Genomic DNA, 23,784 nt, shown 5'->3' with positions numbered 1-23,784 from the left:
TGACAAATAAACTTGACTTGACTAGACCATGTCCTCCAGAGATGCTCCAGCACTTTGACTTTTTTGTATAAAATATCCCAAGAAATGTTATGTACATTAAGGGAAAAAGGGTAACCGGTGAGAGAACAAAGCCCCTCAGATATCATAGCGGTCAACTCCGTGTGGAGCCACAGGAGATGGGCAAGGTGCTCAGTTAGTATTTCTCCTCTGTTTTTATCGTGGAGAAAGACATGAGGAACTTGGGGCAGTCACTGGAAGTGTCTAGAGGGCAGTCAGTATGCTGAAGGTACTGACGTGTATGAAGGTAGACAAATCTGCCGGGCCTTATCAGATATATTCGAGGACACTGTGGGGAGCTAGAGAGCAAATTGTAGATGCCCAGACAGAGATTTATGAGTCGTCATTAAATACAGGTGAGATGCTGGAAGACTGGAGGGTGGCAAATGTTGTGCCTTGATTTAAGAAGGGCTGCACAGAAAAGCATGGGAACTGTAGGGCAGTGAGTCTAACAACTGTGGTTGGAGTTACTAGAGAGTATTCTGAGGGACAAGATATACATGGATAACAGCTGATCAGGGATTGTCAGCATGATTTTGTACGTGGGAGATCGTGTCTCATAGATCTGGTTGAGTTTTTTGAAGATGTAACCAAAAAGATTGATGAGGGAAAAGCTATAAACATTGTATATACAGTGCATTCAGAAAGTATTCAGACCCCTTCACTTTTTCCACATTTTGCTATGTTACAGCCTTATTTTAAAATGGATTAAATTCTTTTTTTTAATCATCAATCTACACACAATACTCCATAATTAAAAAGCAAAACCAGGTGTTTAGAAATGTTTGCAAAGTTATTATGGGGTATTGTGTGTAGATTGATGATAAAAAATTTTTTTTAATCCATTTTAAAATAAGGCTGTAATGTAGCAAAATGTGGAAAAAGTGAAGGGGTCTGAATACTTTCTGAATGCACTGTGTGTGTGTATACCCAGCAGTATGAAATTGGATGAACAGCACCTCCTATTTCGCCTGGGCAGCTTGCAGCCCAGTGGTATGAACATTGACTTCTCCAACTTTAGATAGTTCCTCTGTCCCTCTCTTCCCCTCCCCCTTCCCAGATCTCCCACTGTCTTCCTGTCTCCACCTATATCCTTCCTTTGTCCCGCCCCCCTGACATCAGTCTGAAGAAGGGTCTCGACCCGAAACGTCGCCCATTCCTTCTCTCCTGAGATGCTGACTGACCTGCTGAGTTACTCCAGCATTTTGTGAATACCTTCGATTTGTACCAGCATCTGCAGTTATTTTCTGACACTTTTCTTACACTATATATATATATATATATATATATATATATACATGGATTTCAGCAAGGTATTTGACAAGGTTCTGCATGGTAGGCTGGTCTGGAAGGGCACATGGGATCCAAGGAGAGCTAGCCGACTGGATAGAAAATTGGCTTCAAGGAAGGGAGCTGAGGGTGATAGTGGAAGGTTGTTTTTCAGACTGGAGGCCTGTGACCAGTGGTATGCCTTGGGGTTTGATGCTGGGTCCATTGCCGTTTGTCATCTGTATCATTGAACGTACAAGGCGTGATTAGTAAGTTTGCAGATAACACTAAAGTAGGTGGGATTGTAGAGAGCGAAGATGGTTGTTAAACATTGTAGCAGGATCTTGTTTAGTTGGGCAGGTGAGCTGAGGAATATTTGATGGAGTTTAATACAGAGAAGTGCGAGGTGATGCATTTTGGGAAGTCTCACCAGTGACCAGAGCAGGACCTCTACAGTGAATGGCAGGGCCCGAGAGAGCGTGGTAGAGCAGAGTGATCTAAGCCTGCACGTGCACAGTTCCTTGAAGGTGCCTCACAGGTAGATAGGGTGGTCAAGGAGATGTTTGGGACATTGGCCTTCATCAGTCAGAGCATTAAGTATAGAAGCTGGGAGGTTATGATACAGTTCTACGAGACATTGGTGAGACCACATTTAGAGTATTGTGTTGATTTTGGTCACCCCGTTATAGGAATGATGTTGTTAAGGTGAAATGTCCGCCTTAACCAATCTGATCTCCCGGTGGCTCAGCACTTCAACTCCCCCTCCCACTCCCAGTCTGACCTTTCTGTCATGGGCCTCCTCCATTGTAATAGTGAGGCCCAGCGCAAATTGGAGGAACAGCATCTCATATTTCGCTTGGGCCGCTTAAACTCCAGCGGTATGAACATTGATTTCTCTAACTTCAGATAGCTCCTCTGTCCCTCTCTTTTTTTTTCTTCCCCTTCCCAATTCTCCCAGTCTTCCTGGTCTCCAACAACATCCTTTCTTTGTCCCGCCCCCTCCCCTGACATCAGTCTGAAAAAGGGTCTCGACCCAAAACATCACCCATTCCTTCTCTCCTGAGATGCTGCCTGACCCGCTGAGTTACTCCAACATTTTGTGTAAAAAAATAACAAGGTGAAAAGTGTGTAGAAGTAGATTTATGAGGATGTTGCCAGGACTTGAGGGCCTGGGCTATAGGAAGAGATTGGGCAGGCTAGCTTCATTCCTTGGAGTCCAGGAGGATGTGTGATCTCATAGAGGTATACAAGATCGTGAGAGGTATAGATTGAGTAAATGCAATGTCTTTATCCCAAGGTAGGGAAACTAAGAACTAGAGAACATCAGTTTAAAGTGGTGGGAGAAAGATTTAATAGGGACCCGAGGGGCAACTATTTTTACACAAAGGGTGGTAGGTATATGAAAGGAGCTGCCAGAGGAGGTAGTTGAGGTAGGGTACTATCACAATGTTTAAAAAACATTTTAACAGATACATGGACAGGATAGGTTTAGAATGATATATGGGCCAAACACAGGCAGGTGGGACTGGTGCAGATGGGACTGGTGCAGATGGGGCACATTGGTCAGTGTGGGCAGGTTAGGTCACTATCACTGCATAGATACAGGTATGTCAGCCCATCAAATCAATGCTGACCATCAATTATCCTTCCATAAATATGTTTACCATCATTTGGTTTGCAGTCTTCTATGCCTCAGTGATTTTAGTGCTCATCTAGATACTTATCAAAAGATTGTGGGAATCTCTGCTACCACCAGCCTCTCAATCAGCACATTCTAAATTCCAATCACTCTTTAAATGATTTTTAAAAATCTTCCTTATATCCCTTCTAAATATTTTATTTAATAAAATATGTTAAAGTTCCGTCTATGCTTTCAGACAACAAACCACATTAGACAACTTAAGAATGAAACGATGCCTTTTTATTCACGCGTGCGGGTGTTGGAGAGCAACCCAAGTAGTGGTTACATACTCACTGTCCCTCGTGGTCCCACACAAAGGTCCGATCCAAAGCTGTGCTTATTTATATGGGGGGGGGGGGGGGGGAGGTCCCAAACCTCTTTCATCACCAGCCCCTGGTGTTAGGACATGCTCGGACAAGCTCCTCTGCACTTTTAATCCTTTCTGGCACCAGTTCTTGTCTGGATCAGACTTGTCTTTCTGTGTGGTTTTACTTAACAATCGGGCATTGTTGTACTTCGTGTTGTATCTGTTGTACCTTTGTTATGACTCTGGACGGACCACAAGTACACGTGTTTAAAGGGTTAGAATGCTGGAGCTTAAATCCATGCTGTTTATTCCATGGCCACCTGGAACCAGAGTGACTACCAAATCACCTCATTCTCTTATATACACGTTACTATTCAGGCAAACAAAGTAGTCCTTGTGATACAACAAAGTAGTCCTTGCAATATCACAACAGCCATCTCATTTTTTAGTCACACCTTGGATGTTTTTTTCACAACATCACAATTTCAGCTAATGACAGCATTTTATCTTATATACACATATTTCTCTTTTGAGTCATTCCTCAGCAGTTCTAAAACTCTTTCAATAGGGTGGCAGAGCAAACTCAATGGCCTGATTCTGGCCTCCTCTTATGACCAGCACCCCCCCAGAGCCTGACCATTCTTGGTGTATGTCCTATCCTTATTTGATATCCCAAATCTCTTATCTTGCACTTATCAAGATTATATAGAAGCTGTCCAATTTACCAGCTGCTACCACTAATCATAATACCACCATCTGCAAAACTCCCACTTCACCATCCACATCGTTAATCTAAAACATAGCACAAAAAGTAAGGAAATTTGTGTTTGGTAGATTATTTCTTTGTTGTAACAATGCTTCTTGGCAATAAATCTTATACCGTTGGAAAGCCTGTTTATTTCCCTTTTAAATGGTGCCACATTTGTAAGGAACATGCATTTGTGGGATGAGCAGCAGAGCTGAGTATATGGGTTGCGCCCATGAACAATTTGCCAAATCTTCTCTGCCAATGCCAAACAGCTTATTCTGCTGTTGCTATTGACTCTTGTTTTGAGCTTCTGGTACCCCCAGGTGCTGACAATCAGGTGCCTGATTGGCACCTGATTGGCAGCATCTGTGAGCATGGGCCCTGCTACAGTGGTCAGTAGGTGTCTGCCCCAAGAATCGGCATGCCACGTTTGACTGATCTGGATAGGGCCCGTGCGATAGGGCAACTTCAAGCTGGTGTTCCGCAAAACCAAGTTGCGGCATTATTTGGAGTGAGCCCTAGTACCATCTCCAAAGTGAAGGTCAAGTTCCATATAATGGGGGTTGTCAGAGACAGGCCGCGAAGTGGGCGTCCCAAGAAGACGACACCCGAAGAAGACCGTTTCCTCATCCTGTCAGCACTTAGGAACCGTAGGCTGTCTTCTACAGATTTGCAGTCAAGGTTTGTGGGACGATATGGCCGACGGCTCTCTGCCCAGACAATTCGGAACAGACTGCACACAGCCGATCTCCGGTCTCATAGGGCTGCCAGGGGGTCTGCCATGACTGCCCTTCACCGTCAGGCCCGTTTGCGCTGGTGTCGGCAAAACGTGCACTGGAACCTGAACATGTGGAGGAACGTTATGTTCAGCGATGAGTCCAGATTCTGCCTACGGCAGTTGGATCATAGGTTCAAAGTGTGGAGAAGACGCGGAGAACGCTATGCTGATTGCTGCACCGATAGAGTAACATCTTTTAGTGGAGGCAGTGTGATGGTGTGGGGCAGCATCTCCCTCACTGGAAAAACGAGGCTTGTCATCATTGGAGGCAATCTCAATGCAGAGAGATATCGAGATGAGATTCTGCAACCAGTGGCAATCCCATATCTCCACAGTCTGGGACTGAACACTATCCTCCAAGATGACAATGCTCGCCCCCACAGAGCAGGGTTTCTCAGAGACTACCTCCAGAATTTGGGAGTGGAGAGGATGGAATGGCCTGCCAGCAGTGCTGACCTCAACCCCATTGAACACTTGTGGGATCAGCTTGGGCGTGCTGTTCGTGCCAGAGTGACCAACACAACCACGTTGGCTGACTTGCGACAAATGCTGGTTGAAGAATGGGATGCCATCCCACAACAGTGTGTGACCAGGCTGGTGACCAGTATGAGGAGGAGGTGTCAGGCTGTTGTGACTGTATATGGTTCTTCCACACGCTACAGAGGCTCCTGTTTATTAAATGAATAAATTGTTAAATTGCCAATATGTCTTGTTTCTTCAGACTTCAACCATTCAATCCACCAAACAACACCGAATAAGAGTCAATGGCAGAATAAGCTGTTTGGCATTGGCAGAGAAGATTTGGCAGATTTTTCATGGGCGCAACCCACATACTCAGCTCTGCTGCTCATCCCACAAATGCATGTTCCTTACAAATGTGGCACCATTTAAAAGGGAAATAAACAGGCTTTCCAACGGTATAAGATTTATTGCCAAGAAGCATTGTTACAACAAAGAAATAATCTACCAAACACAAATTTCCTTACTTTTTGTGCTATGTTTATATAACAAACAGTCGAGGTCCTGGCGTACACATTCTGATTACAGGCTTCCAATCACAAAGGCATCTTGCATCATCTTATTTTGATCAGTCTCTTATTTTGATTTTAATTTAAGGCATTTAATTAAGTATTTAATTACTTGTAATCAGCCACGTGAAGCTAAATAAATTGGACTTGAACAGATGCTAATTCCAAGTGTGCAATGAGCACAATTATTGTAACACGACCCCGGGATTGCAGCCACACCTTTTACAATTGCGGCGCCGCAGTTGTGTACTGATCATTATAGTTGACACGGACCCAGGTGGTCCACTCTCACCTCCCCGAATACCAAAGTTGGGTTGAGGTGTCCATCGTCGAGTCATCTCCGATTGAATAAGTTGGACGCGGATGAGCTGAATTTGCTGGTGTTTCTCTGCTCTTGCTCCGGTAGTATTATTTGCACTGTGTGGATGGTTAAATACATTCCTGGCTGCACAATGAATGTCAGTGTGTTCCTGGTCCCATCGCTGTAGTTTTGATGCCCTGTGCTTAGAGGGGGGGGGGAGGGGGGATATCAGGAAGAGGAGGGTGCTTTAGCGGCTTTTTTTTTTCCGTGTTTGGGCAAAATTTCGCGTCAACACATTTGGCAAAAGGCAGTGGCGAAGACACACGGACTGGGGCGTTTTCTAAAATAACGCTACCACCAAAATAAATGGCCATTGGCCTATCTGGTTTTTGTTTTTTTTGGGCCTCGTTTAAAGGCGAGCTAATGAGAGGTCAGACTGTCTGCAGAAGGGTCTTGACCCGAAACGTCACCCATTCCTTCTCTCCCGAGATGCTGCCTGACCTGCTGAGTTACTCCAGCATTTTGTGAATAAATCCGATTTGTACCAGCATCTGCAGTTATTTTCTTATACTAATGAGAGATCAGACTGTCTGAAGAAGGACCCCGACCCGAAAGGTCACCTGTCCATGTTCTCCACAGAGGCTGCCTGACCCGCTGAGTCACTCCAGCACTCTGTGAAACGTCACCTGTCCACGTCCTCCACAGAGGCTGCCTGACCGGCTGAGTTACTCCAGCACTCTGTGAAACGTCACCTGTCCACGTCCTCCACAGAGGCTGCCCGACCCGCTGAGTTATTCCAGCACTCCTCTGACTTTTGTCAACTAAACCGGTTTCCCCACACACTCATTGCGCCAAGCCCCATCGAGTTACGTGCACCATCCAGTCACAAACGTTGTGTGCCGGCTTCACACACAGCGTAAGTCGCCTCAGACTCTGCATCACCGTTGATAACGGCGTCTGTGTCCACCCCTGGTTTGCCTCTAATTTTATCTTGAGTTTGCACCGCTGTGGATTTTTTTTTACTCTTCTTGTAGACAAATATCGTGGCGGCAATTTGCCAGAACAGCTACTCTTCCCCCACCGAGTTTCACTTTCGTTTCCCGAATGTAGTTAAAATAATCACATTTCGAAAACCAAGTTGTTGTGACTCGCGTCTTTCTCAGCTGCGGTTTCGGTGACGCCTTGTACCTCTCTCTCTCTCTCTCTCTCTCTCTCTCTCACCCCTCTTCCCTCCCTCTATTTCATTTCACCTTCGCCTTGATAGCGATACTCCAGGCTCGAGTAGAATTTGACACAGAACCAACAGTCAAAATGTCCAGAAAACTAAACTTTAAGGAGAAACGTGAAGTGGGGCTGCAGTTTATAAACTTTCTCCAGGAGATAGGCGAGCAAAACGTGACCGACAGAGCGCAACTTAAATCTATTTACAATTCTCAATTCAGGGGCAGGTAACATTTCATTCATTTCATCCCCGTTCTGTTGATCTGTGTAGTAGTCGCGGCAACAAATGGCTGGTCAGTATTGTTTTTGTTTTTGTATTGGGTTTAGAATTTGTATTTACTTTACATGTTCAAAGACTCCAATGTTGTGCGTTAAGTTTGTGTGGGCAGTTGTGATATCCTCCATTATCTGAGGTGAATCGTAGCCCCCCACCCACCCACAAAGAGTTAAACTGACCAACATGGGGCAGCAGTTCTGCTGGAAGGTGGAGCGGGACAATGAAACATTTCCCCCTCAACTAGGAAATGGATCCATTTGCTGCTGCTTCCTATAAATGACTTGGTGTAACTGCTGTTAACTGTTATTGTCTGTTTCTGCGTCTTGACTTCCTGTTCTAGGGTGTACAGAAAGAAGTAAGGAGCCTGAATTGTGAAGGGCAGTAAAAGTACCAATGAAAAATTCTCACTTTTAATGCAAGGAATATCGGAACCATCAACAGTTTAAAAAATATCTGTCAGCACTTCCTCCTTTCCCCTAACGCAGTTTCTTTAAATGCTGGCACACTGCCTGGATGTTTAGGTCACTGCCCACTGTGTAATGGTTGTTTTGCATTTTGTCTTTAGCTGAACACGGCGCCTTACACCCAGAATCAAAGGCATGTTTTTTTTCCAGAGACGATATTAATTCCTTGTCTCTCCGGAGTTTGTATGTTCTCCCTGTAACCGCATGGGTTTTCTTTCGGTGCTCCGGTTTCCTCCCACATTCCAAAGACGTGCAGGTTTGTAGGTTAATTGGCTTCTGTAAATTGTTCCTATTGTGTAGGATAGAGCTAGTGAAGTGTATTCTTCTATCCTTCCTTTGTCCCGCCCCCCTGACATCAGTCTGAAGAAGGGTCTCGACCCGAAACGTCACCCATTCCTTCTCTCCTGAGATGCTGCCTGACCTGCTGAGTTACTCCAGCATTTTGTGAATAAATACCTTCGATTTGAACTGTTACCATGTTGTATCACTAAACTAAACAAGCTCATCTGAATTAAGATAGACACACAAAGCTGTCGTAACTCAGCAGGTCAGATAGCATCTTTGGAGAGAAGGACTAGGTGACGTTTCGGGTCCAGACTCTTCTTCAGACCACCATTTCTTTATAAATCTTGATAACTATCTTCACTGTCTATGATGCCACCTTATTTAGTGTCATCTTTGAACTTACTAATCATGCCTTGTACATTCTCTTTCAAATCGTTGGTATAGACAACAAACGGTAATGGTCACAGCACCAATCACTGAAACAGATCTGGAACTGAGTTCCAAGGCGAGGAGGAACACTACTAGTCAGCAGACTTAAAATAATCTGCTACCACACTCTGTTTCCTACCGTGAACCCAATTCAGTATCCAGTTAGCTAGCTCTCCCTGGATCCCATGCAATCTAACCTCAGAGAGCTGCTTACAAGAACCTTTTCAAAGGCCTTGCTGAAATCCATATAACCCCTCTCTGTGGCCCTGCCCTTATCAACCTGCTTGAGGTTGAAAGTTACAATGATGCCACAATGTGGAAATGGGCCCACACATGCAGTGTTGTGGTGTCCATCATCCACGTAAGCAGCAGTCCAAACTCCATGTGTACACCCTGTATCCATATCTCTCCAATCTATTAATCATTGCAGTTGCTTTAGTCACAAGCATGAAGCTTGCATCTGCAGCATATTTGGCAACTTCCTGGAGATGCTAAAGTACTCCACTGTTAGAAATACTAGATGACATTGTACGGTGAAAGGGGGAAAGTTTAAAGGAGATGTGCGGGCCAAGTTTTATTTTTACACAGTGGTGGGTGAGCGGTCAGGTGTGCACAGGTACACATGAAGTATTTAAGAGGCTCTTAGATGGGTAATGAATAAGGAGGGATATGATCACATGCAGGCAGAGGGGTTAATATGATTTGGCATCATGTTCGGCACAGACATTATTTGCAGACGAGCCTTAGCTTGTGCTATACTGTTATATGTAAGGTTTTTATAAAGGATTTTTGGAATCTAAGTTTTTTTGGCAATGGCACCATTTATTGAGTCATTGAGTTGTATAGCATGGCCCACCATGTTCGTACTGGCCATTGTACCTATCAGCATATGGACTGGTTTTAATGCATTTGGGGCAGTGATGGTTAACTACTGTCAGTCCAAAGAAGGGCCTCGACCCAAAACGTCACCCATTCCTTCTATCCACAGATGCTGCCTGACCCGCTGAGTTACTCAGTATTTTGTGTCTTCCTTCCAACAGTTTAGAACAATTAAAGTACTATAATGTTGATATGCTGGGAATTCGAAGCTTGTACTTGGTGTTGAAGATACGGCCGTTATGTTTCCAAGTCCGGTGGAATACGACTTGGAGGTGTATTCCTGTGGTTGTGGTCTGATTGAGAATGATCAGCCATGATCACATTGAATGGCGGTGCTGGGTCGAAGGGCCGAATGGCCTCCTCCTGCACCTATTGTCTATTGGTGAACCCAGGCTCCTGCCACTGTAGTCACAGTTGCTGTGCAGTGAACAAAGTGACTCGCCCTTGAAAACAATGCCAACAGGCAGCAAAGTAATCTGTTTCATTTAAGTATGGAAGTGCAGTCCATTCCTTGTATTCCTTAGTTAAAACAAACGCATGTTAGAGACTTAGAATAACACTAGTGTTATTCCTTCTGACAATAGACAATAGGTGTAGGAGGGAGCCATTCGGCCCTTCGAGCCAGCACCGCCATTCAATGTGATCATGGCTGATCATTCTCAATCAGACCACAACCACAGGAATGAGCTCTATCTAGCAATGCATCTCAGTAGTAAAGCTACACTTGGCATGTAAAACATAAAACTGTTTGCAGTTACGTTGTTGGATTTGTTCCTTTATTGTCACCAAATCCGGCATCTGCATTGTCGTGTCTCTTCTATTCTTTTTTTCCTTCTGCTCCCTATTTGCTGAATTACCTAACCTAAGTACGAGGAAAAGCTTGATAAACTGAGAAAGCTGGGGCAGAATGGAGAAATTAATTCAAGATTTAAAGAATGAGAGTTTTGAGGAAAGAAAAAAGAAGAGGTCTGATGAGAATCTGCCCACCGATGATCGCATAGAAGTGTCTAAAATCACGAGGAGAATGGATGGGGTGAATGCAGTCTGTTACCCAGAGTAAGGGAATCAATAACCAGAGGGCATGGGTTTAAGGTGAGGGGCAAGATTAAATGGGGATCTGAGGGGCAACCTTTTTGCTTAGAGGGTAGGTATATGGAGCTGCCAGAGGAGATAGTTGAAGCAGGTATTATAACCACATTTAAAAGATACTGGGATATGTGCATGGGTAGGAAATCGATAGAGGGATAAGGGCCAAACATGGGCAAATGGGATTAGTTTAGATGGAGCATCTTGGTTGGCATAGACAATTTTCACCCACATGTTTAGACAGTAATGTTGTATCCTTATTGTTTTGATGTGGTTATGCCTTATTCTTAATTGTTAACTGTGTTTGTGTTGTCATTTGTGAGCGGAGCACCAAGGCACATTCCTTGTCTATGCACATACTTAGCCAATAAACCTATTCATTCATTCAAGTTGGGCCGAAGTGCCTGTTTCCACACCATATAACTTTGGCTCCAAACGTTAGAATACATTTGAGTTTATACTGTCAGAGACAAAGACAATGATTAACAGTCAATTAGAAACTACCATGAATATTTAAAGATTAGGAGGCAGTGATCACAACATGATAAGTTTTACTCTGCAAATGGAAAGGCAGAAGGGAAAATCGGAAGTGTCAGTATTACAGTATAGCAAAGGGGATTCCAGAGGCATGAGGCAGGAGCTGGCCAAAATTGACTGGAAGGAGGCCCTACCAGGGAAGACGGTAGAACAGCAACGGCAGGTATTCCTGGGAATAATGCAGAGGTTGCAGGATCAATTTATTCCAAAGAGGTGGAAGGACTCTAAGGGGAGTAAGAGACACCTGTGGCTGACGAGGGAAGTCAGGGACAGCATAAAAATTAAGGAGAGGAAGTATAACATAGCAAAGAAGAGTGGGAAGACAGAGGATTGGGACTCTTTTAAAGAGCAACAAAAGTTAACTAAAAAGGCAATACGGGGAGAAAAGATGAGGTACGAGGGTAAACTAGCCAATAATATAAAGGAGGATAGCAAAAGTTTTTTTAGGTACGTGAAGAGGAAAAAAATAGTCAAGGCAAATGTGGGTCCCTTGAAGACAGAAGCAGGGGAATTTATTATGGGGAACAAAGAAATGGCAGACGAGTTAAACCGTTACTTTGGATCTGTCTTCACTGAGGAAGATGCACACAATCTCCCAAATGTTCTAGGGGCCGGAGAACCTAGGGTGATGGAGGAACTGAAGGAAATCCACATTAGGCAGGAAATGGTTTTGGGTAGACTGATGGGACTGAAGGCTGATAAATCCCCAGGGCCTGATGGTCTGCATCCCAGGGTACTTAAGGAGGTGGCTCTAGAAATAGTGGAAGCATTGGAGATCATTTTTCAATGTTCTATAGATTCAGGATCAGTTCCTGTGGATTGGAGGATAGCAAATGTTATCCCACTTTTTAAGAAAGGAGGGAGAGAGAAAACGGGTAATTATAGACCAGTTAGTCTGACATCAGTGGTGGGGAAGATGCTGGAGTCAATTATAAAAGACGAAATTGCTGCGCATTTGGATAGCAGTAACAGGATCATTCCGAGTCAGCATGGATTTACGAAGGGGAAATCATGCTTGACAAATCTACTGGAATTTTTTGAGGATGTAACTAGGAAAATTGACAGGGGAGAGTCAGTGGATGTGGTGTACCTCGACTTTCAGAAAGCCTTCGACAAGGTCCCACATAGGAGATTAGTGGGCAAAATTAGGGCACATGGTATTGGGGGTAGGGTACTGACATGGATAGAAAATTGGTTGACAGACAGAAAGCAAAGAGTGGGGATAAATGGGTCCCTTTCGGAATGTCAGGCAGTGACCAGTGGGGTACCGCAAGGTTCGGTGCTGGGACCCCAGCTATTTACGATATACATTAATGACTTAGACGAAGGGATTAAAAGTACCATTAGCAAATTTGCAGATGATACTAAGCTGGGGGGTAGTGTGAATTGTGAGGAAGATGCAATAAGGCTGCAGGGTGACTTGGATAGGTTGTGTGAGTGGGCGGATACATGGCAGATGCAGTTTAATGTAGATAAGTGTGAGGTTATTCACTTTGGAAGTAAGAATAGAAAGGCAGATTATTATCTGAATGGTGTCAAGTTAGGAGGAGGGGGAGTTCAACGAGATCTGGGTGTCCTAGTGCATCAGTCAATGAAAGGAAGCATGCAGGTACAGCAGGCAGTGAAGAAAGCCAATGGAATGTTGGCCTTCGTAACACGAGGAGTTGAGTATAGGAGCAAAGAGGTCCTTCTACAGTTGTACCGGGCCCTGGTGAGACCGCACCTGGAGTACTGTGTGCAGTTTTGGTCTCCAAATTTGAGGAAGGATATTCTTGCTATGGAGGGCGTGCAGCGTAGGTTCACTAGGTTAATTCCCGGAATGGCGGGACTGTCGTATGTTGAAAGGCTGGAGCGATTGGGCTTCTATACACTGGAATTTAGAAGGATGAGGGGGGATCTTATTGAAACATATAAGATAATTAGGGGATTGGACACATTAGAGGCAGGAAACATGTTCCCAATGTTGGGGGAGTCCAGAACAAGGGGCCACAGTTTAAGAATAAGGGGTAGGCCATTTAAAACGGAGATGAGGAAGAACTTTTTCAGTCAGAGAGTGGTGAAGGTGTGGAATTCTCTGCCTCAGAAGGCAGTGGAGGCCAGTTCGTTGGATGCTTTCAAGAGAGAGCTGGATAGAGCTCTTAAGGATAGCGGAGTGAGGGGGTATGGGGAGAAGGCAGGAACGGAGTACTGATTGAGAGTGATCAGCCATGATCGCATTGAATGGCGGTGCTGGCTCGAAGGGCTGAATGGCATACTCCTGCACCTATTGTCTATTAGTCGTGGGCAGGTGACCATTTGGTTTGAGACAGGACTTGGTGATATTAATGTCTTTATAGTGCATAATTTTCTCTTTTTAACATGTTTTGTATGTTTGCTACAAAGCCTTTCCAACTATACACGGCCTACTAGTATTTACAGCCTATCCACCCATTATCTCTTCCTTGTTAAATACAAAATTGCATTATGTTAATTTGCATGTTTATTTATATCCGAATGTGCTGTTGAGTTTTGCTTTTGTTCAAGAGTCGAGTTAATTTGAAAACTGCTTAATTTAAAATTTAAATTCTTAGTTAGTATTTACAGTGCCCTCCATAATGTTTGGGACAAAGATCCATAATTTATTTATTTGCCTCTCTACTCCACAATTTGAGATTTTTAATAGAAAAAATCACGTGGTTAAAGTGCACATTGTCAAATTTTAATAAAGGCCATTTTTATACATTTTGGTTTCACCATGTAGAAATTACAGCAGTGTTTATACATAGTCCCCCCCATTTCAGGGCACCATAATGTTTGGGACACAGCAATATCATGTAAATGAAAGTAGTCATGTTTAGTATTTTGTTGCGTGTCCTTTGCATGCAATGGCTGCTGGAAGTCTGTGATTCATGGACATCACCAGTTTTGTCTTCTGTGGTGATGCTCTGCCAGGCCTGTATTGCAGACATCTTTAGCTTATGCTTCTTTTGGGGTCTAGTCCCCTTCAGTTTTCTCTTCAGCATTTAAAAGGCATGCTCAATTGGGGTCAGATCAGGTGATTAACTTGCCACTCAAGAATTGGCCATTCTTTAGCTTTGAAAAACTCCTTTGTTGCTTTAGCAGTATGTTTCACAGATGAGGTGGTATGCTTTGGATCTTGGGCAGTTCCTTCTCTCCTCCATACTTTGCTCTTGCCATCACTCTGATATAAGTTAATCTTTGTCTCAACTGTTCACAAGACCTTTTTCCAGAACTGTGGTTGCTCTTTTAAGTACTTCTTGGCAAACTGTAACCTGGCATCCTATTTTTGTGGCTAACCAGTGGTTTGCATCTTGCAGTGTAGCCTCTGTATTTCTGTTCATGAAGTCTTCTGTGGACAGTGGTCATTGACAAACCCACACCTGACTCCTGAAGAGTGATTCTGATCTGTTGGACAGGTGTTTGGGGATTTTTCTTTATTGTAGAGAATTTCGTAAGCCTAAGGTTTGGCTGATGTCTCTAACAGTTTATTCTTGTTTCTCGGTCTCATAATGACTTCTTTGACTTTCATTAGCACAACTTTGGTCCTCGTGTTGATAAACAGCAATAAAAGTTTCCAAAGGTGATGAAAAGACTAGGTGCTGAGAGCTCTCTTATACCTGCTTTAAGGAGGCAATTAAACAGATCTGAGCAATTACAAACACCTGTGAAGTCATGTGTCCCAAACATTATGGTGCCCTGAAATGGGGGGGGACTATGTATAAACACAGCTGTAATTTCTACATGGTGAAACCAAAATGTATAAAAATACCCTTTAATAAAATCTCACAATGTGTATAACCATATGTGATTTTTTTTTCCAGTCCAGGTGCGGTCTCACCAGGGCCCTGTACAACTGCAGTAGGACCTCCTTGCTCCTAAACTCAAATCCTCCAGCAATGAAGGCCAACATGCCATTGGCTTTCTTCATTGCCTGCTGTACCTGCATGCTTCCTTTCAGTGACTGATGTGCTGAGGTTGCACCTCCTCTTTTCCTAATCTGACACCATTCAGCTATTTGCCTTCCTGTTCTTGCCACCAAAGTGGATAACCTCGCATTTATCCACATTACACTGCATCTGCCATCTCGCCCAACCTTACCCTGCAGCCTCATAGCATCCTCCTCGCAGCTCACACTGCCACCCAGCTTTGTGTCATCTGCAAACTTGGAGATGATCAACTGTGCTTAACCCAATGCTCTACACTTTCTATTCCCTTGAGTGTATGGCTGGACATTGCTCCAATGCCACCTTTACATTTGCAGATGATGCCACTGCAGTTGGATTAAAAATGGGTAATGGGGAGTTGCAGGAGGGAGAGTGATAATCTGATGCTGGGACAACAATCTTGCTCTCAATGTTAGCAAGACTAAGGAGTTGATTGACTTGAGGAGGGGAAAGCTGGGGATCCATGAATTTGTCTTCCATCAATGGCGCAGTGGTAGAAGAGTCAACAGCTTCAAGTTCCTCTGAGTGCATGTCTCTGAAGATCTGGCCTGGGCCCAGCACATTGATGGAAGCTTTTCAGTGCTTCAGCTTTCTTAGAGAATTGAGGAGATTTGGTATGTTGCCGAATACTCTAAGCCTCTACAGTCGGAAGGATACTGACTGGTTGCATCACAGTGTGGTTTGGTAACTTAAATGCCCAGGAATGTGGGAGGCTGCAAAAAGTAGTAGACTATCTGGTCCATCGTGTGCACTGACCTTCCCACCACTGAAGAAATCTTCAGGAGGTGCTGCTGAAAAAAGGCAGCAAACATCAAAAACCCACAGCATCTTTGCCAGGTTTTCATCTCACTTCTAGCATTGGGAAGATATAGGAGCCTGAAAGCTGTGCCTGTCTGGTTCAAGAATAGCTTCTTCCCAGCAAACATCAGGCTCTTGAACATGCACAATACTAACCACAAATGTACCTCATGGACTTTGCATTAGTTGCAGTATGGACTTCTGTTTTGTATGTTATGTCCAGTTACCTAGTATTACTGATTATTAATTTATGGTATATTGTGTTCCTGCAATAATGTGCCTGTAAAGCAGCAGCAAGTAGGAATTTCATTGCTCTGTTGTCCATACATGACAATGAAACACTTGACGTTCTTGACCCTTGAACCTGAATGTCACGCTTCTGTTGCAACCTGGATTGAACCTCCGATGGAAGCACTTGTGGGACTAAAGCCTAATTGGCGACAGGCACTGTGGCACGGGTTTGCCTTGACAATGAACGCTGAGCGGGTGAAACCAAGATGGGGTCATGGGAGATGTTGCGTAAGTTAAGCAGATCCAGGAATAGGTCCGATTTTGCTCTGTACGAACGTTCCATGAGCTGTTTTGACAGCTCGTTCAGCCAGCCCGTTAGACTGGGGATATTCCGGGCTGCTGGTGATGTGGCGAAAATTCCAGTGTCTAGCGAACTCCCTGAATTGTTGGCTGGCAAACAATACCTGGTGCTCGTGGATTCTTATTCAGGATGGCTCGACATGACATGAGTGACACCATTACACTAATCTACACTGATCAAATGGGTATCTGGTGCTATTGATACGGAGCATAATTTCAATTGGTTACATGGCAACAATATTGCTGAATGACTTTGAGTACGCTGGATCATAACTGTATCATATCACGAGCAAAGAGAAACTTCCAGTGTACTGCTGTTGGATTTGAGAGAGAATTGTCCGTAATGTTTTCTAACCTGCCTGATTGAAAACGGTGGTGACCTGTGTGAGGTTAGGTCGACGGGGTTGGGATTCATCATCAGAAATGTTTTGCCAATAAAAATGCCGTGCTCTGGTTAATGCTTCCCTGAAGCAGTAGATAAAGGGATCACACCTCAATGCCTCAACTTCCTGATGCACCTTCCCAGAGATGCAGCATTTCAGTGACAATCCAGGGACTAGACACAAGTGGAAACGTGGTGCTCGTTTACACTGAAGGATGCACAGTGCTGGAGTAGCTCAACTGGTCAGGCAGTCTCTGGAGAACAATGAAAGGTGATGTTTTGATCGGGATCCTTCCTCAGACTTCCAGGGAGTTCTCGTTTGTAAAGAGATAAGGGAATTCTGTTATTTACAATGGACAGGGTCTGGCAGCTAAAGAGATACAGTGGTTTGTTTTCAACAGGAAGCGCAAGACAATACCATTATTTACTGGCATCTTCTTTGTTTTTAAATGTATGAAAAAGTTAGTTGGTTTCTCGGGAACAAATCTCTGTTCTGTCTTGCAAGTTGCAGCAGTGTCTGGAACGACAATACTACCTTACAGCAAATCAAGTTTATTTGTCACATACACATACAAGATGTGCAGTGAAATGAAAGTACATTCACAGTCCAGCAATAGAGCAATAAAAATAAGCAATTACACACACAATCACAACCAACACAAAACAAAAAAAGAAACATCCATCACAGTGAGTCTCCTCCAGTCACCTCCTCACTGTGATGGAAGGCCAGAATGTATTTTCTCTTCCCCTGCCGTCTTCTCCTGCGGTCAGGCTTATTGAAGTTGCCATGTTCCAGGACGGTGAAAGGCTGCAGCCTGGCTGAAACACCGCCACAATTTTTGAAGCGCATAGTGCCATTTAGATGGGATCTTAGGAATGAGTAGACAGTAAATTTCAGGTGAGGCATTTCATCCAAAATGCCGTCTGACCATGCAGGAATAAGGTTAAAACATGCTACTTGATTCTTTCAGAGTATTTGTGGGACAAGCGTGGAGCTGGCATGGTCTTGATTAGGGTTAGAGACAAAACCGTTGCTCAGTCCCCAGTCACTGTAAAGTGTGTGTGGATGTTGGAGAGGATTGAGTTATGCTGTACTTGGTTGCATAAGTATGTTGATTCTTGCTACTTTGGCTTGCACTTGAGACAGTAGTTACTGGGTTGGGATGACAAGTTTATAATCAGTCCTTTCTTTTGGCAACTGAGTGGAATGGGTGAAAATTGAATGGAGAGCAGTTTGATTTTAAGATAGACATAAAAAGCTGGAGTAACTCAGCAGGCCAGGCAGCATCTCTGGAGAGAAGGAATGGGTGATGTTTTGGGTCGAGACCCTTCTTAGGCTGTTGATACTGTGTACACTGGATCTTCTGGATTCCCTGCCACCAGTGCCCTGGCTCACTCTTGCCCCTGAGTTTAGATTTTAATCAACTGCTTCTTCTTCAACTCAACAACTAAGTTTGATATTGTATTTGTCTTTTTCCAGAGATGGTGTTTTGAGTTTGAATTTCTCCAGTGTGATTTATACTCTGAAGAGATCGAACAGAGCCCGAGTGAGCAACGGTGAGATTTTCATGAACTCTCAGGTACGGTACTATTTTTATCACTTGCTCCCATTCTTGCCCACCCACCTGTCAAAACCATGGTGCCAGCTCTCTGGAGATTGTCCTGACAATAATTGCTCCCATTCCAATTGCCTGGAGGACAGAGGGACATTAACAATGGATGATAGACACAAAAAGCTGGAGTAACTCAGTGGGTCAGACAGCATCTCTGGAGAGAAGAAATAGATGTTTCTTGTCTTGTTGATACTGCACCAACTGCCGCTGTTGGGCTATAAACGTGCAGGAGGCAGAGGCTGAGAGCAATGAGGGTTGTTTTTGAGTGAATATCACCATGTTACTTGGAAGGTCGATACAAAATGCTGGAGTAACTCAGCGGGTCAGACAGCATTTCTGGAGAGAAGGAATGGGTGACGTTTCGGATCGAGACCCTTCAGACTGATGTCAAGGGAGGGGGCGGGACAAAGATAGGATGTAGTCGGAGACGGGAAGACTAGTGGGAGAACTGGGAAGGGGGAGGGGATAGAGAGGGAAAGCAGGGACTATCTGGGGTCTAAGCTGCCCAAGCGAAATATAAGGTGCTGTTCCTCCAATTTGCGCTGGGCCTCACTCTGACAATGATGGAGGCCCAGGACAGAAAGGTCAAATTGGGAATGGGAGGGGGAGTTGAAGTGCTGAGCCACTGGGAGATCAGGTTGGTTAAGACGGATTGAGTGGTTTCGCCGATATAGATGAGTTGACATCTAGAGCAGTGGATGCAATAGATGAGGTTGGAGGAGGTGCAGGTGAACCTCTGCCTCACCTGGAAAGACTGTTTGGGTCCTTGGATGGAGGTAAAGGGACAGGTGTTGCATCTCCTGCGGTTGCAGGGGAAAGTACCTGGGGAGGGGGTGGTTTGGGTGGGAAGGGACGCGTGGACCAGGGAGTTACGGAGGGAACGGTCTCTGCGGTAAGCAGAAAGGGGAGATGGGAAGATGTGGCCAGTACTGGGATCCCATTGGAGGTGGCAGAAATGTTGGAGGATAATTTGTTGTATGCGACGGCTGATGGGGTGGAAGGCGAGGACAAGGGGGACTCTATCCTTGGCACGAATAGGGGGAGTAAGAGTGGAGCTGTGGGATATTGAGGAGACCCTAGTGAGAGCCTCATCTATAATGCAAGAGGAGAACCCCTGTTTCCTAAAGAATGAGGACATCTCCGATGCCCTAGTATGGAACACCTCATCTTGGGCTCAGATACAGCGTAGACGGAGGAATTGGGAGTAGGGGGATAGAGTCTTTACAATTCCTACAGTGTTACTTGGGATATTCCTGGGGATTCCTCCGAGCCCTATGTGTGGAACTGAGAAGCAAGACTGACTGCCCTGGGTTTGTGCTATCGGCCTTCCCAATGGTCAGTAGGATTTAGAAGAGAAAATATGTCGGGGAATCTCAGTTGCAAGAATAATGAGGTTGTAACCATGGGGGATTTTAACTTTCCAAATATCAAATGGGGCAGCTACAGTACTGAGGGCTTGGATGGGGTGGAATTTGTTCGTGTTCAGGGAACATCTTTTTGATTAGTGTGTCGTTGGGCCTACAGTGAGTGCACTGCACTATCTTTAGGGAACTAAAGCAGAGCAGGTGGCAGACGCACGCGTTAGCGGGGGGAGCTTTCTGGGGCCAGTGACCAGAATTCTTAGTTTTAAAATCGTTACATAAAAGGAAAGGACTGATCCAAAAGTCGAAGTCTGAAATTGGTGCAAGGCCAATTTTGATGGTATCAGAGTTACAGCAGGAAGTGGTGGAGACGGGTGCAATGGCAACGTTTGAAGGACTCTTAGACAGATGCATGGAAGGAAAGATTTGAAAGGATATGGGGCTTGGTCAGCAGGGGTGAGTTGGGCTAAACGCCCTTTTTCTCTGCTGTATAACTATGGTTCTGTGGAGTTGGCGCTAGGAATGCAAGGATAGTTTTGGAGTGTGGAATGTTTTTTCCTTTCCCAGGGGAAGATAATGAAACAGTTGTCCTCTATGATATCGGTCTCCAAGGCCAGTTTTATTGATATCAGGTTCTGTTTAAAATTCTTAAGCTCTGTACTCTAGGCTTTCTCACTGGTGATTGTGAGCTGGTTGGTCCTGATGGTGGGGGCAAATTCTAAATCCGGCCATTGAGTCTGTCTTGAAAGACAAGGGGTTCTCTGAGAACAGGGACCTGTTGTTTGAAGGCAGCACAGACTGGGTGGTGTCGCGGGCATCACACCGTCACCAGCATTGAGGAATGAGCAAAAGATGTTGATCCCACTGGTAAACACACCTTGGAATCCCCCCCCCCCCCCCCCCAAAATCTGGTTTAATAAAATATAATCTTCATGAGAAATTAAAGGGACTGCAGATGTTATAATCAAGAACAACAAAGAAACTGCTGGAGAAACTCCAGCTGCCAGAGGCATATCATTGCTTTGGTGTGCCTGAGATTGTCAAATGCACTAAAGCAAGACAAGATATTGTAATTGAGGAATGGGTAACAGCCTGTTTGCCAGTGTAATGCGTATCAGTGCTTCAGGCAGTGACTCCCACTGCTGCCTGGCTTGCTGAGTTGCTCAGGCAGTTTGGTCTTTAATCTGTATCTGTGTGTGGCATCGCTTTTGTGCTGAAGGAGTGACGGAGGATGTGAATCTGTGTTTGGAATATTTGCTGCTCATTGTTATGGAATTGTCTAGGTTCATCTAAGGAAATAATAATAATAATAATAATGATGATGAGCAAAAAATAGTGCTGGAGGAACTCGGTTGGTCATGCAGCATCAGATGGAACTTGGATGAAAATGGGCAGACAACATTTTGGGTGAGACCCTTGAGACTTGCCCTCTGCAGATGCTGCCTGAACCCGCTGAGTTCCTGCAGGATTTTTTCTGTCAAGATTCCAGCTTCTGCAGGCTCTCGTGTCTCCAAAAATGACGGCGAGGTGTACTCTGAATCTGTCCTCGTGTTCCAGGCAGATTTATCCTTGTTGTAAGCGCCCTGTATTCCTGCAGCATCTGAGAACATCTTTGAAAGAAATGAACATAATCTCTTTTGGCTCTGCTCTTTAAAAAGTTGAATTTCTACCACTAATATAAAATGATGCAAGGGGGTAATGGCAGGTCTGCGCCCAACAGCAAACTTGGCACTGAGACAGAGGAGATGTTAGGAGTTAATTGGAAGCGTGGACCATTTTAAGTATCTTGGAAGAGGTGGAATGATTAAGGAGGGAATATCATTGCTTTGAGGTGACTAGCATCGGTAGGTCAGTCATTTGTGGGAGACGTGGAATTGGGACCACACAGGAAGAGAATTGGGGAACGCAAAATGAGGGAATAGATAAGGAGCGATGAATGATTGAACTGTTTGAAAATGAGGATTAAAAATTGGAGGTATCATAGGTATTCATCAGTCTGAAGAAGGGTCTCGACCCGAAACGTCACCCATTCCCTCTCTCCAGAGATGCTGCCTGACCCGCTGAGTTACTCCAGCATTTTGTGATACCTTCGATTTGTACCAGCATCCACAGTTATTTTCCTATTTAAAAAAAATGGAGCCTCTGCTGGGTCAGAAGGCAATGTGGAGCTGTAAGCATTGAGTAACCCGGAAGCAGAGGAGGGGATGGACAAAATGCCCGCGTAGAATGCTGCCGTCCAAAAGGAATCTGCACGGTAAGGCATTCCTTTGCTGCTGTTGGTTTTATCCCAGAGGGAGGTTGGTGTTTAAGGAAGTTGCATGGGAGTCGCCTTGAGAGGTTTGCTGAGTGCATCATGAGTCATAGTGAACTGGTGAAGGGAGTTAATGCTGACATGGAGGATGGATAGCAATCAAGCTCCTGGAAGATGCTGGATTTTGAGAATAAAGGAGCAGAATTAACCCATTCGGCCCAACAAGTCAACTCTGCCATTCATTCATGGCTAATCTATCTTTCCCTCTCAACCTCATTCTCCTGCCTTGCAGTTAAGACGTATATCTGGTTAGCTTGTCCATTTGAACAATGGTTAACTGGTACCCCACCCCTCCAAATATGATGACCAGAGAATCTGCTGCCAGAGATTGGGGTGGCATGGTGGCGCAGCGGTAGAGTTGCTGCCTTGCAGTGCTGGAGGCCCGGGTTCGATCCTGACTACGGGTGCTGTCTGTATGGAGTTTGTCCGTTCTCCCCGTGACCTGAGATCACGGAGTTTCTCTGAGATCTTCGGTTTCCTCCCACACTCCAAAGATGTACAGATTTGTAGGTTAATTGGGTTTGTATAAATGTAAATTGTCCTTGTTTGTGTAGGATAGTGTTAATGTGCGGGGATCGCTTGTCGGTGCGGACTCGGTGGGCCTAAACAATGGATTGAATTGTCAAAGGGAATCTTTCTTGCTGGTGGTTGCTGGCTTGTCCTTGGGTGGGAAATAATGTGCATTAGCTAAGTGTCCTCCAGAAATGATAAACTGGAATCTGAATCTTGGCTCCTGAGTAGCCTAGACAGCTGGATGTTGTTTTTGATTTGTGTTGCCCTTTTTGTTTCCATGTAACACAAGCAACTCACTCCCACTTTATTTCAAGGTTGCTGGTCTGTTTTCCATTTAAGTTTTAGGGAGGCCAGTAACTTGTAGCACAAATAGTTTCGTTTAGTGATACAGTGCGGAAACAGGCTCTTCGGCCCACCGAGTCCGCCCCCACCAGCGATCCCCGCACATTAACACAATCATACGCACTAGGGACCATTTACTTTTACACATGCCAATTAACCTGCAAACCTGTACGTCTTTGGAGTGTGGGAAGAAACCCGAGATCTCGGAGAAAACGCATGTGGTCACCAGGAGATCGTACACACTCCATACAGACAGCACCCCTAGTTGAGCGAACCCGCATCTCTGATGCTGTAAGCACTGTAAGGCAGCAACGCTACCGCTGCGCCATCATGTCTTGATAGTTGCCCTTCATTTGCAAAGATACCAGACTGTGTTTGAGATGACTAAATATTGTAAATTCTGATTCCACCTGGATTTTTTAAACTTTGGAATTCGACAATTTAATTTCTTTTTTGAGGTGATTTAATTATACTTCTGCCATGTCCTGTTATCTCCATTATCAGCCTTTGATTTTAGTCTTGTTACACGAGTTCAGCAGCCAAGATCTGTGTTCACGCGGTTTCATTCGCTAAGCATTTATG

The 23,784-nt window shown here is 44.7% G+C and overlaps 1 protein-coding gene across 3 annotated transcripts in view; it reads left to right on the top strand.

The window, feature by feature from the left end:
- Nucleotides 1-6,177: 6,177 nt before the first annotated feature.
- The window catches only part of LOC144605390 (putative helicase MOV-10), a 75,367-nt gene continuing 57,760 nt past the window's right edge, over nt 6,178-23,784 (top strand). The window contains exons 1-2 of one of the 3 annotated variants that reach the window (XM_078420562.1): nt 6,178-6,270; nt 18,543-18,642. In XM_078420562.1, coding sequence (XP_078276688.1) covers nt 18,631-18,642 — 12 coding nt within the window. In that variant the 5' untranslated portion in view covers nt 6,178-6,270; nt 18,543-18,630. Of the gene's footprint in view, nt 6,271-7,346; nt 7,684-18,542; nt 18,643-23,784 lie in introns of those variants that run through there. The other 2 variants (XM_078420560.1, XM_078420561.1) reach the window with 2 other exon arrangements.

Source organism: Rhinoraja longicauda, chromosome 24, assembly GCF_053455715.1.
Source record: "Rhinoraja longicauda isolate Sanriku21f chromosome 24, sRhiLon1.1, whole genome shotgun sequence".
Lineage (NCBI taxonomy): Eukaryota > Metazoa > Chordata > Chondrichthyes > Rajiformes > Arhynchobatidae > Rhinoraja > Rhinoraja longicauda.
Note: the sequence above shows the minus strand (reverse complement) of the source record. Positions and strands in the feature narration are given on the sequence as shown.